An 18,100-nucleotide genomic window follows, 5' to 3' on the forward strand; every position below is an offset into this window, starting at 1 on the left:
TTTAGACAAGGTCATAGTCAAAGTGGAAGTTCTCTCCTCCCTTCAGAGAAAGGTACCTCCTTCTTTGATGACCTGTTCTTTCCACTAGGATCTCACTCACGGAGATCTTTCATTTAGGTCATTTTATTTTATTTTGTTTTATTTATTTATTTTTTCCACAGTGTCTTGGCTTTCCATGCCTGAAATACTCTCATGGGCTTTTCAGCCAGATCCAAATGCCTTAAGGGCTGATTCTGAGGCCAGAGTGCTGTTTAGGACATCTGCCATTCTATGAGTCTGCTGTGTATCCCACATCCCATGTTGGATCGTTCTCTCCCTTTTTTATACTATCAGATAGTATTTGCAGACACTAGTCTTGTTTATGTGATCCCTTTGACTCTTAGTCCTATCATTATGATCAATTGTGAACTGAAATTGATCACTTGGACTAGTGAGATGGCATTGGTACATGCAACCTTGATGGGATAGAATTGGAATCCCCTGGCATGTTTCTAATTCTACCATTTGGGGCAAGTCAATTTGGGATTGAGCATGTCCCAAACTGTACATCTCTTCCCTCTCTTATTCCCACTCTTATATTTAACAGGGATCACTTTTCAGTTAAGTTTCAACACTTAAGAATAATTGTGTATTAATTACAGAGTTCAACCAATAGTATTAAGCAGAACAAAAAAATACTAAAAGGGATAAAGTATTAAGTTGTTCATCAACAGTCAGGGCAAGGGCTGATCAAGTCACTGTTTCTCAAAGTGTCCATTTCACTTCAACAGGTTTCCTTTTCGATGCTCAGTTAGTTGTCACCGATCAGGGAAAACAAATGATATTTGTCCTTTGGGACTGGCTTATTTCACTCAGCATGATGTGTTCCAGATTCCTCCATCTTGTTGCAAATGACCGGGTTTCATTGTTTTCGACTGCTGTATAGTATTCTATAGTGTACATGTCCCATAATTTCTTTATCTAGTCTTCTGTTGATGGGCATTTAGGTTGATTCCAGGTCTTAGCTATTGTGAATTGAGCTGCAATAAACATTAAGGTGCAGACCACTTTTTTATTTGCCAATTTAATTTCCTTTGGGTAAATTCCATGGAGTGGGATGGCTGGGTTGAATGGTAGGGTTATATTCAGGTTTCTGAGGAATCTCCAGACTGACTTCCATAGTGGCTTTACCAGTTTGCATTCCCACCAACAGTGGGTTAGCGTCCCTTTTTCCCCACATCCTCGCCAGCATCTCTTGCTGGTAGATTTCTGTATGTGAGCCATTCTAACTGGGGTGAGGTGAAACCTCATTGTGGTTTCGATTTGCATTTCTCTGATTGACAGTGATCTTGAACATTTTTTCACGTGCCTGTTGGCCATTTGGATTTCCTCTTTTGAAAAATGTCTATTGAGATCCTTGGCCCATCTCTTAAGTGGGCTGTTTGTTTTGTTGTTGTGGAGTTTCTTGATCTCTTTGTAGATTCTGGTTATTAATGCTTTATCGGTTGCATAGTTTGCAAATATTTTTTCCCATTCTGTCAGTTGCCTCTTCACTTTCCTGTTTCTTTTGCAGTACAGAAACTTCTCAATTTGATGCAATCCCAATAGTTAATTTTGGCTTTGACTGCCTGTGCCTCCAGGGTCTTTTCCAAGAAGTCTTTGCCGGTGCCAATATTTTGCAGGGCTTCTCCAATGTTCTCTAATAATTTGATGGTTTCGGGTCATAGATTTAGGTCTTTAAGCCATGTTGAGTGGATTTTTTGTGTAATGTGTAAGGTAGGGGTCTTGTTTCATGCTTCTGCACATGGAAATCCAGTTTTCCCAGCACCATTTATTGAATAGACTGTTCTTACTCCAGGAATGATCAGAGTCAGTGAACTCAAAAGGCCTCCATAGCCTTGGCAAATCATGACAAGAGCCTAGGGGGATTACTGACGCCATAAACAAGAGTGTCAAATTGTTAAGTCAACAACAGGAGTCACGGTGCACTTACTCCTCATGTAGGATCTCTGTCCTAAATGTGTTGTATATTGTGATTTAATGCTATAACTAGTACTCAAACACTTTGTGTTTCTGTGTGGGTGCAAACTGTTGAAAGCTTTACTTAATATATGCTAAACTGATCTTCTGTATATAAAGATAATTGAAAATGAATCTTGATGTGAATGAAAGAGGAGAGGGGAAGGTTGCGGGTGGAGGGAAGTTATGGGAGGGGGAAGCTATTGTAATCCATAAGCTGTACTTTGGAAATTTATATTCATTAAATAAAAGTTTTAAAAAAAAGTTTGGAATCCCATAATGGAATCAACTGAGTTGATCTTGGTGCAAAACTGTTTTCTATTCCACGCAGAGCTTTTTCTGAATTGGCATACTCTGTAAACTTCATGAAGACCTCTCCTATACACAGGTTTCAATTTTTTTTTGCATCAAATAAGCATGTTTCAACCCTGTTTTCCATGAACTTTTTGAAGTCGCATTGTAAGTGTTGTTGACGGAAATACGGTTCACATAAAGACGTACTCAGTAAGTACTCTCCTAACGGCACCGGTGGGAATGCAGTCTAGGGGCAGTAACTCTGATTCACAACACAGACCTTTCTTAGTGAGCTTAAGCAAGCCCCACCAGCCCGAGTCTCTTGGGAGGCTACTGTCCCTGCACGTTCCTCTGGCCAGCGTTGTGGACCAGCCAGCCTCAGAGCTTCCACCAACCCCACACTGACTGGAAGGAGTTTAGTTTTTCCCAAACTGTACCACGATGATTGTAGTCTCCTGTGGTAGCATAAACTGCATGATACAAATTAGCCACATAAAATACACAATTTTCCATGCCTAAAGGTAAACTCTAGCCAATGGCTACATCACAATTTCCAGGCAATAAAAGAAAATTAACTATGCAATTGAGGAAAATAGAATCTGAGATAAAATGGTCCCTGTGCAGATAATGATAAAGCTTTTACAATCCGTTGTAAAAACACAAGTATGTGGAAACACATGGTCTAAATCAGATTCACTGTCAAAACAGTATAAATATTAATTTGAAACCAAATTGACAGCATTAATTTAGCTTTCCAATGTTTAAAAATTAAGCAGAATAACAAAACAGAAAACTATGACTAGGAAAAGAATTATGAGTTCATTTACAAGAATATTAATAAGTAGATGACAATTTTTTCAAATGATCCAAACTTAGCTTACTTTTATTAAGCACAAAAATATTCTGGGCTCCACAGTATGTGGAAATGTCACCTAGGACATATGCTTGGGATTAGTTACACTTGGGATTACCCCTGATTCCCCACCTCTGCTTTTCACTAAGAAAGAGCTAATGATTCTACTACAGACAGCCAATCTCCCAGCCTGTAGCAGTAACCCAACTGCAGGATTTCACAGACAGGCTCACATTAAAGTTTAAAAAATAATTGTTGCTATTTCAGTTCTAAGTCACAATGCAACTAAGATACTACCACATTCAGGATACAGGGCCAGAGAGTAGGTCTACAGGGTCCTTAAAAAAACTAAAGGAGAGAGGAGTGAGTTATCACCCTTGCGTTGATCTTTGCAGAGCACTGCATAGCAATAACTAACCCTCTGAAGTGAGCTATTGTTACCCAGAGGTATGCATATTAGGCTAACTTTCTAATTAGGCTTATCAATCCTGAAAGTTCTCTGGATAGGACAAATCTTTGCTGTGATCTTCAGATGTAGTAAATATCTACTTCTAATCATTATTCATTAAATACTGCATATTATACAAAATGTTTTAATTAGATGGAATTACTGATGTTATCTGCCAGATCCAAATCTCTGAGAACACACATAAAGCAGTGATAGGTGCCATGGGAAAAAATGCTTAGATTAAACTGACAGGTAAGGGAGAAAGGTAGCAGCCAGTATAATTAGGAAACCTGGGTGGTTGTCAAGCACTACCGTAGAGGCCCAAAGAGATGACAAAGAGTTGGAGCACAGGGCAGGTGGAATGGTATAGGAAGAGAGCGGAACCATCTCTAGATAATGTCAAAGAACCAGGATACACCCGTGCCGAAGCACTGCAGGGTTTTTAAGCAGGAAGAACATTAAAGATATTAAATACATTTCTTATTTGGAGCTCAGACTTTCTGGGTATTTTCAATGAATCCTCAAGCTGAGCAAAGTACAAAGCTTTTATGGGATATCCAAGGACTAATATTGGCACACCTGACTAGTCATCTGGAAAAAATAAAGTTGATTCCACGCCTCATATCCTACAGCTCACAATTTTAAACAGCAACATCAAAATCACAAGAAAGCAGACAAACCATGAAAATCTCCATGGGAATTCAAACAATATCCCAAGCTGATCAAGGCTACTCTGAAGATGAAAGGCAACCTAGGGCACCAGTGCTGTGGCGTAGCAGGTAAAGGCGGCACCTGCAGTGCTGGCATCCTATATGGACACCAGTTCGAGTCTCGGCTGTTCCACTTCCAATCCAGCTCTCTGCTATGGCCTGTGAAAGTGGTGGAAGACGGCCCAAGTCCTTGAGCCCCTGCAACTACATGGGAGACCTAGAAGAGGATCCTGGCTTCAGATAGGTGCAGCTCCAGCCATTGTGGCCATCTGGGGAGTGAACCAGTGGTGGAAAACCTCTCTCTCTCTCTCTCTCTCTCTCTCTCTCTCTCTCTGCCTCTCTGTAACTCTGCCATAAATAAATAAATCTTTTTAAAAAAGAAACTAAAAAGCCTAAAGGAAAATAAGAATTATGTATGTCAAAAATCAAAACTAAAATGACAAATTAAAAAACAAATTGTTACTTACTGGCAAAAAGCTCCTCTCCTTTAATATATAAATGATATGCAAGTAATTAAGAAAAAACTATTGGAAAAAGTGATCAAATCACAAGAGACAGTTCACAATAAAGGAAATACAACTGACTCAATCATATGAAAAGGTTGTTTTTTCTTCACACATAAAAGAGAAATTCACATTAAAATTATAACAAAGGCAGGTGTTTGGCCTAGTGGTTAAGTTACTGATGGGGATTCCTGTGTCTCACATCAGCATGCTTGGATTCAGCTCCTGCCTTTGGCTCCTGATTCTAACCGCCTGCCAATGTAGACCCTGGGAGGCAGGAATTGGGTTCCTGCCACCTGTGTGGGAGATCTGGCTTCACTTCCCAGACCCCAGCTCCTAGCTTTGGCCCAGCTCAGACCCAGCCACTGCAGACATTTGGGAAGTGAACCAGCTGGGTCTCCCCCTTCCCTGACTCTCAAATAATGTTTTAAGCTCTAAACATATTTTTACTTATTAGATCGTAACAAACCTAACACCCTCCATGATCAAAGAGAAAATCACTCTCCCCTGTATTGCTCATGGGATATAAACTGAACAGCCTCTTCAGAGGGCAAGATGTATGAAAATTAAAGTAACCCAGGAATTTTGCCTACTGGTATTGATTATATTCTCTCTCGTGCACAAAATGATTAGAAACAATGCAAATACCACAACAATGGGATTAAATCAACTATAATGCAGTCACACAATGGGATATTATGGAGCCAATGACACGAGTTGGACATTTGTCCTTTTACTTGTCTATCTTACCTATGCATTAAGTATTCACTGAGTGCCTACCATGTTCTAGGCATTGTAGCAGGCCCCAGATATGTGTTTCATCTTGCTTTGTGACTTCTTTCTATGTTATTTCTAACCAGCATGCACTGGAAATTGAGGACAGGAGATACGGTTGGACACATTGTCTCTCCTCAAGTATTAAAACACCCTTTAGAAAGTGAGAAATCATTATCATTATTAACTGAATTAATCAGTGACAAAATTTTGCAAGATATTGTCCTATCACAACTTCCAAAAGGTTTAATTTTTTAAAATAATTTTTCAAAGCTATAATCACAAGGGAGTATTACGTCAGACTCTATGCCATCAACTATAAAACCCCAAGTAGACTGTATTTATTTTTATAGAGACTGGGTTTCTCTTCACAAATGGATAATATTTTCTACATGTTCATATTTAGGGGAACGACTGGCTTGAAGATTGATGTTCATTATTTAAAACATTTGTAAAAGATATTTTACAGAATTTCCACTTGGAAAATAGACTGTCTTGCCAACAAAGTACCCAGCATTAATCCCCCAAATCATTTGAAAATTATGAAACACATGGAACACAATTCTTCTTTAAGTGATATAATATGGAACTGGTTCGTGGGTGCTTTTTCTCAAAGCAATTCTCCCATGTGTTATTATGAATGACTTGACTGAGGAGCAGCAACTGACCGGCGCCATTTAAAGAAATCACACGGCCTAAACACGGCTCAGATGCCAGTGAGCACAGGGTGCACTTTCACTGCAGAGCTCGCCACCCTTCCTCCCAGCCCAGCCTTCCTTTATCTCACTGAGGGTGCAAAGTGAGAGCCATGCTTGCACATCACACTCAAGCTAGACTCCTGCAAGTCATGACTGTGCCTGCAAATCTGCACTTGTTACCACTTAAGAACTTGCATCCTCTTATCAATTTCTAATTTTATAAAACTTACAAGAAAATGTGGCAATGGGGGGCATCAGTATTGATGAATCTCGCAGGTGCAAATCATTCAAAAGCACCCAGCAGTTAAAAGCTGAGGAGGGGCCAGCTCCATGGCGCAGGTTAATCCTCCGCCTGTGGCGCTGGCATCCCATATGGGCACCGGTTCTAGTCCCAGCTGCCCCTCTTCCAATCCAGCTCCCTGCTATGGCCTGGGAAAGCAGTGGAGGATGGTCCAAGTGCTTGGGTCCCTGCACCCACATGGGAGACCGGGAAGAAGCACCTGGCTCCTGGCTTTCGATCGGCATAGCTCCAGCCATTGCAGCCATCTGGGGAGTGGACCAATGGAAGGAAGACCTTTCTCTCTCTGTCTCTCCCTCTAACTGTCTGTAACTCTACTTCTCAAATAAATAAATAAAATCTCTAATTAAAAAAAGTTGAGGAAGCTTCATCAGAAAACATGACATACAAAGTAAATTAACTGAGTGTGGATTCAATTTTAAGAGCTCACGAAAACTTACGTGACATGGTAAACTCACAACGGATCATAGGCTCAAAACATTTAACAATAATACTACAGATACAAATGCAGCAAATCTAATGAAACATGATTGAAGGAAAGACTTAAAACAGTATATGGTAAAAAGTACTCTTTTTCTATGAAGGACTTCTGAAAAAAAATCTCGATTTAATTTACTAGCTACTTGTCTGTTTTCTAAGTTATTTGAAAGCTATATGCATTTGTTTCATGTACAGCTTAAATTATCACATTGATCTATATTTTTAATATTTTTTAAAAATGTATTGGAGGGGGGCAGGGCTGTGGTATAATATGTTAAGCCTCCATCTGTGGTGCTAGCATCCCATATGGGTGCCAGTTCCTGTCCCGGCTGCTCCTCTTCTGATCCAGCTATCTGCTTATGGCCTGAGATAGCAGTGGAAGATAGCCCAAGTATTTGGGCCTCTGAATCCACATCAGAGACTCAGAAGAAGCTCCTGGCTCCCAGCTTCGGCCTAGCCCAGCCCTGGCTACTGGAGCCATTTGGGGAGTGAACCAACAGATATAAGACTTCTCTCAGTGTCTCTCCCTTTTAACTCCACCTCCCAAATAAATAAATAAATAAAATCTGTTAAAAACAAAAAAGTCGTTTTCAAAACAGAAAATACACATCACAAATCATAACAATGGAAAGTCAATCATATTTCAAGCAATAATTTGAATACTGAGTGGAAAAATAGAGGAAGAAATGAAGGCAATATGATGATTTCCTTATTTTTCATAGTGTGGTGTACATAGATGTTACTTAAATCTTTCAAATCAAGAAACAGAGATATATATGGGTCACAATTAAACTTATAATGATAGTCACCAAAAGACTTATTTTCTTTTTATGTTCACCCAAGACTCAGAGAGAGACACAGTGCAATCTGGAGGTTCACTCTCCAAATGCCCACAGTGGTGAGGCTATACTGGTCTGCACTCAGGAGCCAAGGAACACAGTGTATTTGTGGGTGGCAGGGCCCCAGTTACTAAAGCCATCATCCGTTGCCTCCCAGGGTCTGCATTAGTAGGAAGCTGGAATCAAGAGCGAGGGATAAAAACAGAATCCAAGCAGCCAGTTTAAGTTGTAGGTATATTAATCAATGTGTTAATCACCAGACCCTCTGCTGCCATTTGGGCAGTGAAGCAGTGGATAGAAGACCTTTCTCTCTGCCTCTCCCTCACTCTGTCTGTAATTCTGCCTCTCAAATAAACAAATCAAAAAATAAATAAATAAATAAAGATTTCTTGGAGCCAGCACTATGGCACAGCAGGTTAAGCCGCTCTTTGCAACACAGTGTCCTATATCGGAGCACTGGTTCAAGGCCCAGCTATTCGGCTTCCCATCCAGCTCCCTAATATGCCTGGGAAATCAGCAGAAGACGGTCCAAGTCTTGGCCCCTGCCACCCAAGTGGGAGATCTGGATGGAATTCCAGGCTCCTGGCTTTAGTCTGGTCCCTGGCTGTTGCAGTCATTTGGGGAGTAAATCAACAGAAAATCAATCAATCTCTCTCTCTCTCTCTCATCTATTCTACTCTCTGTCACTGTACTAGGGCCATCCTCTACTGTTTTCCCAGGCATATTAGCAGGGACTAGCTGGGAATTGGGGCAGCCTAAAGAGGCACCGTAATAGGTCATAGGTGATACTGGGGTAGCAACTGATAGCTTATTGCACCACACCACAGTTATCAGCTCCTTTATGTTGTACCTTAAAGGTATAAAACAGATTACATGTTTATTAAAATGATTTGATAAAGACGACCACACACGCCTGCTTGTCTGTCCATCCACAAAGGCTTCGGATCTCATTTCTGTCCCTGTCGACCTATGTTCCATTAATCAAGCTGCCTAACCTTACTAATCTCATTTCCCTATCAGTAAAAGAGAGCAAAGAATTAGTCCAATCCACAGTCACCAAATCACCAACACTCAGTAAATGCTCGCTGCTCTCAGCAAAGTTTTAAATGCTGATATGGCAAATGTTTTTGCTGATTTTTTTTACTACTTCCTGTATTCAATGAACAAATAATGAAGAGAGTGAAGTATTTCTGAGATGACAGATGAGGTGAGCTAATGTGCTTGAGAGTACTTAACAAATCATAAAGTATTATGTAAATGTTGCTATAACTGACATCTGCATTTAAGGGAATGTATTCACCAGTACATAGATGCACTGAAAATTTACTTTATGAATATAAAGTACTCCCCTGACTTTGTTACATTTTACACATGTGTACTCTTTGTTCCTTTTGATACTTGCAGTATAATTCCAATGCATTTGAATTGCATTACGTTTTAGTGCCTCTGTGCATTTTTCAAGCATTGCCAAAAACAAAAGTGACTGAGCTGTAAGACTTGAGACAGAGCTGTACTCATTGTTACAAAAAGTTTATAGGAAGCCACTGTTTTGAACCAGCCTTCTGCACCGGGCCCCAACAGCACACACCAACCCAGGACCGAGTCAGTTGCTGGCGTCAGACCTAGGCAGACAGACTGGTCTCTGAAAATGGCCAATTTTCCACGAAAGTTCACAGTTACCAATCAAACAGAGCCAAGTGTGGCATGATAAGGATGCTCCCTGTTTTAGTCCTTAAGCAAAGTAACCTCAAAACAATCAGTCCCCTTTAATGTGTTTGCTCTCCCTAGCTGATTACTGCCAATAAACCCAACCTCCTCTGCTCGGCTCATGGCAGCAGTCATGCTACGCACATAACAAAATGGATTCTGCCTTTCACCTTCAATCGAGAAAGCAGCTTTCTATTAACGACCATTTGACAGCCATTTCATAACTGTCATCCTCAAGTTCTAACAGGGACATGAGACCGGTTCTAACAATGGCAATGCAGAGTGTCAGAGACAAGCAGTCAAACGGGGCGAGCTCAGATATACATGTGGAAGTCCAGAAAAGCTTTCAGGGAGGAACCTGAGCCAAAGGTTACTGAGTAACTGAGTTACCAAAGGTTACTGAGTACTGGAGAAGGTGCCGAGCAGAGGCCATAGTGGAAGCTATGGTGTGAACAATGCATGGGCGTGGGAGCTTCATCTGCTGTCACACAGGGCCCACGTGGGAACCCAGAGAGGGAGAAGAGGAAGGGGAGGGAAGGCTGTGCTGGGCTCAGCATAAAGCACATAAGGAAGGATCCGTCCTGAGCTGCTGAGACCAAGAACGCCGCCAAGGGTGGGCTCTGCACTGATGTTTCCAAACCAACGGAGAGAAGTTCACTTCGGGGGGATTATTCCAGCAGTAAGTGTACTTAAGTGATGAAAGATAGAAGAAGAAAACGGTGATTTTCTGCAATGGTTTGAGAAACAAGGAATGCGGGGCTGAACAAGGCCCAGGTTGGGGAAGAGGCAACTGCAGAGACCTTGGTGAGGGGACAGAGTTTCCAGGGCCCGGAACTGTCTGGGTAGAAGGGACCAAGAGAAAAGTGAGCAAAACACAAAACACACTCTGGTGCCCAGGACAGGACTGCGCTTGTATTGCAAATCACCACTCTGTCAAATCCCCTTAGACAACAGATTTATGTAGAATTATTTCTTAAAAGTATTTATTTATTTATTTATTTGAATGACAGAGAGAGACAAAGTCAAAGGGAAAGAGATCTTCCATCGACTGGTTCTTTTCCCAAATGCCAATAACAGCCAAGTCTGTACCAAGTTGAAGCTAGGAGTTCAAATCTCAAGCTGGCTCTCCCACATGGGTAGCAGGGACTCTACTGCCTGGGCCATCATGTCTGTCTGTCAGCATGGCCATCAGCAGGAAGCTAGAATCAAGAGTGGAACCCGCACTCCAGCCCAGGCACTCCAACGTGAGATGCAGACACCCAAGCAGTGTCTTAACTGCTGGTCCCAACACCGACCCTAGATATAACTGATTTTCAGCTTTTTTTCCACACGTGTTTTTTAAAGCATACAAAAAGGAATTACAATTTCCTGTTAAATCATAAAGTTTTGATTATCTATAATAACTATATAGGCAATGGAAGAAAATAAAATCTTAGAACTGAGAGATAAATGACAGACTCACACAGCTTCTGGACTGTTTTAAGCCCCCAGAGCCCTGCTATCCTGTTCTGGAACAGACTGAGCACACCATGAACCCCCTGGGAAGCCACACTCAGAGACACAATCTCACTGTGGCTCCAAGTTCTTTGTCTCTTGTGCTATTTTTGTTTCTTTGATTGGTTTGTTGTTTTTTTTTTTAAGATTTATTGATTTATTTATTTGAAAAGCAGAGTTGAAGGAGGGAAGGAAGGAGAGGGAGAGGGAGAGGGAGGGAGGGAGTGGGAGAGAGAGAGAGATCTTCCAACTGCTGGTTCATTCACCAAATGGCTGCTTTCCCAGGCACACTATCAGGGAACAGGTTTGGAAGTGGAGCAGCTGGGCCTCTTTGTAACTCTGCCTTTCAAATAAATAAAATAAATCCTTAAAAAAGAGATAATATACTCCTATGTAGAAATTAACATCATATTTATTTGATTTTTCCCTTGGTTTATTGCTTTGTTAGTTTACGTACTCATTCATTTAGTTTTGAGGGTTGGGGAGAGAGGGATCTTCCCGCCACAGGTTCATTCCCCAGTCACACGGAGTGGCTGTCCGGGGCTGGGCTTGAGCCCACACGAGAGCTGGCAACACAATCCACATCTCCCATGGAGGTGGCAGGAGCCCAGTTACTTGGGTCATCACTGCTACCTCCCGGAGCTGCGCTGCAGGAAGCTGGAGTCCATGCATCGCCAGAGCTGGGAACTGAACCCAGGTAATACAATATGGGGCACTACATCTTAACCACTAGGTTACATGCCAGCTCCTCGATTTTATCTTTTAATGGCTAACACATTTTCTCTTTGATATGGTCCAAATTAAAGCACTTTTACTGCTGTTTCATTATAACTTAAAGAGTAATATATTATTCAAAATTCAGAAATTACATAAAAGCATGAACAAGAAAATCAGAGTCCCCTACCATTCAACCACTCAGAGAAAATCAATGGTAATATTTTATTTATATTCCTCTGGACATTACATTATGTGCATTTTTTATGTAAAATGTAAAATCTAGGCTCTTGGGGTGGTTGTCTGGTACAGCGGTTAATCTAGATGCCAGCCTGGGTCATCCACATCCCTCACAGGAATACTGGGTTCAGTTTCTGGCTCTGATCTCAAATCCAGGTTCCCGCTGATATGCACCTTGGGAGGCAACAGGTGATGGCTCAAGTAGTTGGGCCTCTGCCCATCCAGATGAGAGAACTGAACAGAGTTCCTGGTTTCTGGCTTTGGCCTCTTAGTCTTAGGGACATCTGATAAATAAACCACTCTTTGTTTCTGTCTCTCTCTCCCCCTCCCTCTCTGCCTCTCAAATAAATTAAAAAAAAAAAAAGTTAAAAGTGAGGTTCTCATGTGTCCTTCTTACTGTTGACACAGTTTAAATTGTGAGCTCTACCTGCTCCCAGATCCCTCCCTTTCCCTTCCTGGACTGTCACCTGAAAAGCTTCCAGGGAGCAGAGCAAAGCAGGTGTCCGTGGTGGGCCATCTGTAGGGATCCAGAGCATGGGAGCCCCAACAAGGAAGGCAGTGGGAAGCTGCCTGGAGAGGAGACCAGGAACAGAAGCTGGGGCAGACACTGCAGGAGTTCCAGGGGAACAAGGCACTCACGACAAGCAATGATTCCACACAGAGCCAGGCTGAGCAGGGCGACAAGGACATCCCAAAGGAACAGAGCCCCAGGAAAGCAAAGAGGATTGGGGCGGGGGTGGCCACATGCATCTGTTTCCTGTTGGGTTAGGAACCATCTCTGAAGTGTCATCCTCATTTATCATCAATCACCTAGATGAACTCCATTAAGTGTCTATTAGTTCTCCTGACAGTCAATTAATCTTTTTGGGTTATAACTGCTTTTTACTATATCCAAATTAAAACTGAGGCTGTCATTAATTTTTTTTAAGATTTATTTTTATTTATTTGAAAGAGAGTTACAGAGAAAAAAAGAGGGAGAGACAGAGAGAAGTCTTTCATCCGCTGGTTCACTCTCCAAATGGACACAACAGCCAGGGCTGGACCAGGCTGAAGCCAGGAGCCAGGAGCTTCTTCCGGGTCTCCCACATGATGCAGGGTCTCAAGAATTTGGTCCATCCTCTGCTGCTTGCCCAGGTACATTAGTGGGGAGCTGGATCAGGAATGGAGCCGAAACTCAAACAGGCACCCATATGGGATGCTAGTATCGCAGCATTCTGTCATTAAATTTTGTTAATACAAAATTCGTTAGGTCAAACTGCAGATGGGGAAGAAGACTAAAAATGTTTAAAAAGTCATTTAATTAAGGGTCGGTGCTGTGGTGTAATAGGTTAAGCCTCTGCCTGTGATGCCGGCATCAAATATCGTGCCGGTTCGTGTCTTGGCTGCTTCTCTTCTGATCCAGCTCTCTGCTAATGGCCTGGAAAAGCAGTGGAAGATGGCCCAAGTGCTTGGGCCCCTGCACCCATGTTTGAGACCCAGAGGAAAATCCTGGTTCCTGGCTCTAGATCGGCCTAGCTGTGATCTTTGCAGCCACCTGGGAAATGAACCAGAAGACGGAAGATCTCTCTCTCTCTGTCTCTCCATCTCTCTATCTATAATTTTGCCTCTCAAATAAAATTAATCTTTCAAAAAAGCCATTAATTAGCTAAATTACGTATTCATGTATCACATATTTGCTGAGCAAATACTATAACCCTGGCCAAATTACATAACCTAGACAACTCTGTTTTCTCAGCTGTAAACTTTAATTAATCAAAGAACCTCTCTAAGGATTAAAGGAGACAATACACATAAATTGGCCAGCACTGCTAATTGTTTTTGTGGTGATAATGACAATGACAATGCAATACACAGCAACTACTCGCCCTAGTGCCAACATCAGTGTAGAGAATGAGCATCTCTTGGTTTCTCAGAAATCCAACCAAATCTGTATTTCTTCTCCTTTCTCCCCTCCACCATCAGTGGATGACTTCATGAAGTTTCTCACATGCACTCTAGAAGAGGAACCTATGAGAAACTCTTCGAGAATTCACTAACCTTTATTTACTTCTGAGCCCCTGGCCTCCCATTTCATTTGTAATTTCTGAAGCCTTCTATGGATCCTAGACCCTTGATGAATATTGATGGATTTCAAACAAACGTGGAAAACTGAAATTCCCTCAAAAAAGACCTACTGTCATATGAAAGCATTAGTCAACGACTTAATACACAATTCCAGAATGAAATCAGAGATGACAATTAATTAAAATCATTCCTGTAAATACTCCCTGAGCTAGACCCAAGTGCAAGATGCAATAAGACAATGCACAAGTTCCTCCCAAAAAGTATGCAGTGTTCAGAATCATGTGTTGGTCATTGCCTTGGCGCCTCACAGAAACCACACCTATTTTCTACAAGTTGTACACTGGAAAGAAACTTGCATTGCCCAACAGCCAAAAGCCCAGCTTCTTCCAGAGATGTGAAAGTGACTTACCCACTTCAGCCAAAGTTCGGATACAGGATTCCACGGAGGCTTTCTGGGCCGGGTTTGGCCAGGTGCAGTTGTAAATTCTGAATGCAGACTGCAGCAGCTGAATGAAGACGGGCTGGTGTGTCTGAAAGCAGAGAGAGGCAGGCAAGTAGTGCCACTGACCCGTTTCCACTCCTAAAGCGCTCTCTATGCGTTATCAGGAAGGTGTGTCAGAATGAAAGGCAATGCAAGCTTTGGCGGCTCAGTGCTATACAACAAACTCCTCACTCTTCAATCACATATTAGGTACCTACTTCATAATGGCCATCCCAGACCCCATAGAAAATTGATGATTTTCATTTTAACTGTATTCTTAATATGGACAAATATGGCATATCTCAAAGTTAGTAAGATGAATTTAAATATATTTTAATAGGGGCCTGCACTGTGGCATAGCAGGTAAAGCCACCGCCTGCAGTGCTGGCATCTCATATGGGTGCCATTTTGAGTCCTGGCTGCTCCTCTTCCAATCCAGCTCTCTGCTATGGCCTGGGAAAGCAGCAGAAGACAGCCTAAGTCCTTGGGCCCCTACACCCATGTGGGAGACCCAGAAGAAGCTCTTGGCTCCCAGCTTCAGATTGGCTCAGCTCTGGCCATTGCAGCCATTTGGGGATTGAACCATCGGATGGAGGGTCTCTTTCTCTCTCTCTCTTTGCCTCCGCCTCTCTGTAGTTCTGCCTTTCAAATAAATAAATAAATCTTAAATAAATATATATATATTTTAATAACCCCTGGTTTAATTCATAGGTGCTTAACTGACTGTTCTAGTTTTATATGATGGGCAAAGAGAAGACAAACACTATAAACTACAAAAAAAACTTCACCTGGTTCTAGCTAATAAATTTTTTTCCTAAGGAAAATAAAACTGCAAAGATATTTTTATAAGAATAATCACTGTAGAATATTTAGAAACCATAGAAGTGAAAAACATCAGTAATCCTACAACAGAGAGGTAATAAATATCCATTTTGAAGATAGGATATTTATTGCCTGAGTTTTCTATTTACATCCACTATGCTTTGTGTTCTTTACCAAACAGGGATGATCCTATGATCCCACACTGAAATTCTGCACTCAAGTAAGACCTTAGGATAATCACTTACGCTTCAATTTTTTTTAAAAAGTGATTTTTAATTGCTATAAAACAAACAATCCTACAGACATACCATAACATACTGAGCTGCACCTCTATTTGTGGACATTTCCTGTTCATGTCTAATTTTAAGTATTACAAATACTTGGGTGAACGTCTCAATATATAATCCTCGGTCAGTTCTTTTCCAATCAATTACTAACCTGGAACTGCTGAGTCAAATGCCTACCCACTTAAACACTCGTGATATTATTTTACCACCTGGCAAGTAGTCCACATATGGATATGCAGGTTCTTATTCTGCTCAGAAAGAGAGGAAGATAATCCCATTTGAAGATGGGGTCTCTACTTAAATTTTCGAAAGTTCAGAAAGGGGCCTAACAGTCAGCAACACAGAGTGCAGCAAGGAGCTGAGGTCCTGACCAGATGAAAGGCTGTTCCCTCCCAAATCAGCAGGTACCTGGAGGCTGGTACTGCTGTCTGAAAATGGAGAATTGAAGAAGCCGCTCACGATGCTCATGATGGACTCGGTCACACACTTCTCCAGGAAGGTGTCTGCATGTTTCCTGTCTGTGGTTGTGTTGCAAACCTGCAGAGGAAAGCAAACAACAAACCTAACATTTTATCACAACTTTGCATTGTAGCACAATACTGGAACCTTTCAAAAACTGAAACAGTTAATATCATTTGTATTGCATTCGAAAAATGTATTTATTATTTTATTTGAAAGACAAAGAGAAAGAGAGACAGTGATCTTTTTTTCCGTGGTTTACTCCCCAAATACCTACAACAGCCAGAACTGGGCCAGGCAAAAGAGAGAAGCCCAGAACCCAGTTCAGGTCTCCCACAAAGGTGGCAGGGATCTAACTTCTTGAACCTTCCAGGGTGTGCATTAGCAGGAAGCTAGAATAGGGAGCCGAGTCAGGACATGGAGCCAGGCACTCTGACGTAGGATGTGGGCATCCTAGACAGCATCTTCACTGCTGAACCAAATGCCCACCCTTCTGCTTTGTGAAGCTGCAGAACAATACTTCTGCCTAAAACCCATTCAGACTGCATCACTGTGAAGCTCTCCTGCATGTTTGCTTGTTATTTCAGGCTTGAACCAAAATTCTTTCACAGACCATTCCTGAGCCCCCAGCCCTTTCTCGCTGATCTGCTTCTCCATTCTCTTACACCCCCAGCTCTCCCTCCATCTCCAAACCTGGCTTTGTGAGAAAACACTTTTCCACTCAATGTGAAGGTATTTGAAAGTCATTACAAAGGGCTGGAGCTGTGACATAGCAGGCTAAGCCTCTGTCTGTGGCACCAGCATCCCATATGGGTGCTGGTTTGTATCCCAGCAGCTCCTCTTCTGATCCAGCTCTCTGCTATGGTCTGGGAAAGCAGTGAAAGATGGCTCAAGTGCTTGAGCCCCTGCACCATGTGGGAGACCCAGAAGGAGCTCCTGGCTGCTGACCCTGGATTGGTCCAGCTCCAGCCATTGCAGCCATTTGGGAGTGAACTAGCAGATAGAGGGAGAGACAGAGAGAAAAGTCTTCTATCTGTAACTCTGCCTCTCAAATATGTCAATAAAATCTTAATAAAACAGTCATTACAAGTATAAGAAACCAGTGAGTATGATTAATGGTGTTTTTGTATCTCCATGCACTGTCCCTTTTAACACCTGGCCCAAAATGAAGGAAGTAAACACAGGAAAGATCTAGAGAGGAAAACAAAGGTCAGAGCAGCTCCAAACCCTTTCCAGGAATTTTTATTCTTTCTTAAAGCACAGACCATCTGAGAAGCAGGAAAGTCATGCTCAGGAAAGTCATGACTCAGAAGAGGCTGAGCGAGCAGAGCAGAGCTGGGAGAGATGAGCAAAGGAGAGCCTGGTGCCTGCTCTGGGGTTCCCACTCAAGGAGGAAGTCAGTCATTTTGGCAGGGTAGACACAATGCAGAAGCGTGACTAGAAACTAATGACATACAGTCAGGTGGTGATAAGACATGCAGCGACGAAAAGAAACCAGAAGAGGCCTAGGAGCAGAAGGAGGGAGAGGCCGAGGGAGAGGAAGACAGCAGAGAGAGACCTGAACAACAGGCACAAACAGAAAACCAGGTGAGTAAGTACGGTGGACGTCCGACCCAGGGGTTCTTAGACAACCCAGATCTCTATTTAGTTTCTTCTTTTCAACAGGTGCTCAATCAAAAGAATAAGTAATTGTAATTTAATGTTACATTTCTTTAAAACCTTTCATGGAAATTTTTTTAAAAATGCCCTTCTTACACCATGTATCCAGTGTTTCAATCTGGAAAACCAGCATTTGCCAGATAGAGGGGAGAGATGTCCAAGTCACTTTCCACATGGGCAGATCACTTCATCCTCATCAATTAATCGACCCCTACCTAGGGTTTCTACTAGACCTACAAGGTTTACAGCACAGCTAACATCACAGTGTTACATAGAGA

General features: G+C 42.0%; 1 protein-coding gene across 1 annotated transcript in view; it reads right to left on the reverse strand.

The window, feature by feature from the left end:
• ITPR2 (inositol 1,4,5-trisphosphate receptor type 2) overlaps positions 1 to 18,100 on the reverse strand; it is a 525,149-nt gene that overhangs the window by 238,744 nt on the left and 268,305 nt on the right. Inside the window, exons 33-34 of the mRNA XM_062194964.1 lie at positions 16,113 to 16,241; positions 14,524 to 14,644 (exon numbers count right to left, since the gene is read on the reverse strand). Of these exons, the coding sequence (XP_062050948.1) occupies positions 14,524 to 14,644; positions 16,113 to 16,241 (250 nt within the window). The remainder of the gene's footprint in view (positions 1 to 14,523; positions 14,645 to 16,112; positions 16,242 to 18,100) is intronic.

The sequence above is a fragment of the Lepus europaeus genome, chromosome 6 (assembly GCF_033115175.1).
Source record: "Lepus europaeus isolate LE1 chromosome 6, mLepTim1.pri, whole genome shotgun sequence".
Taxonomy (NCBI): domain Eukaryota; kingdom Metazoa; phylum Chordata; class Mammalia; order Lagomorpha; family Leporidae; genus Lepus; species Lepus europaeus.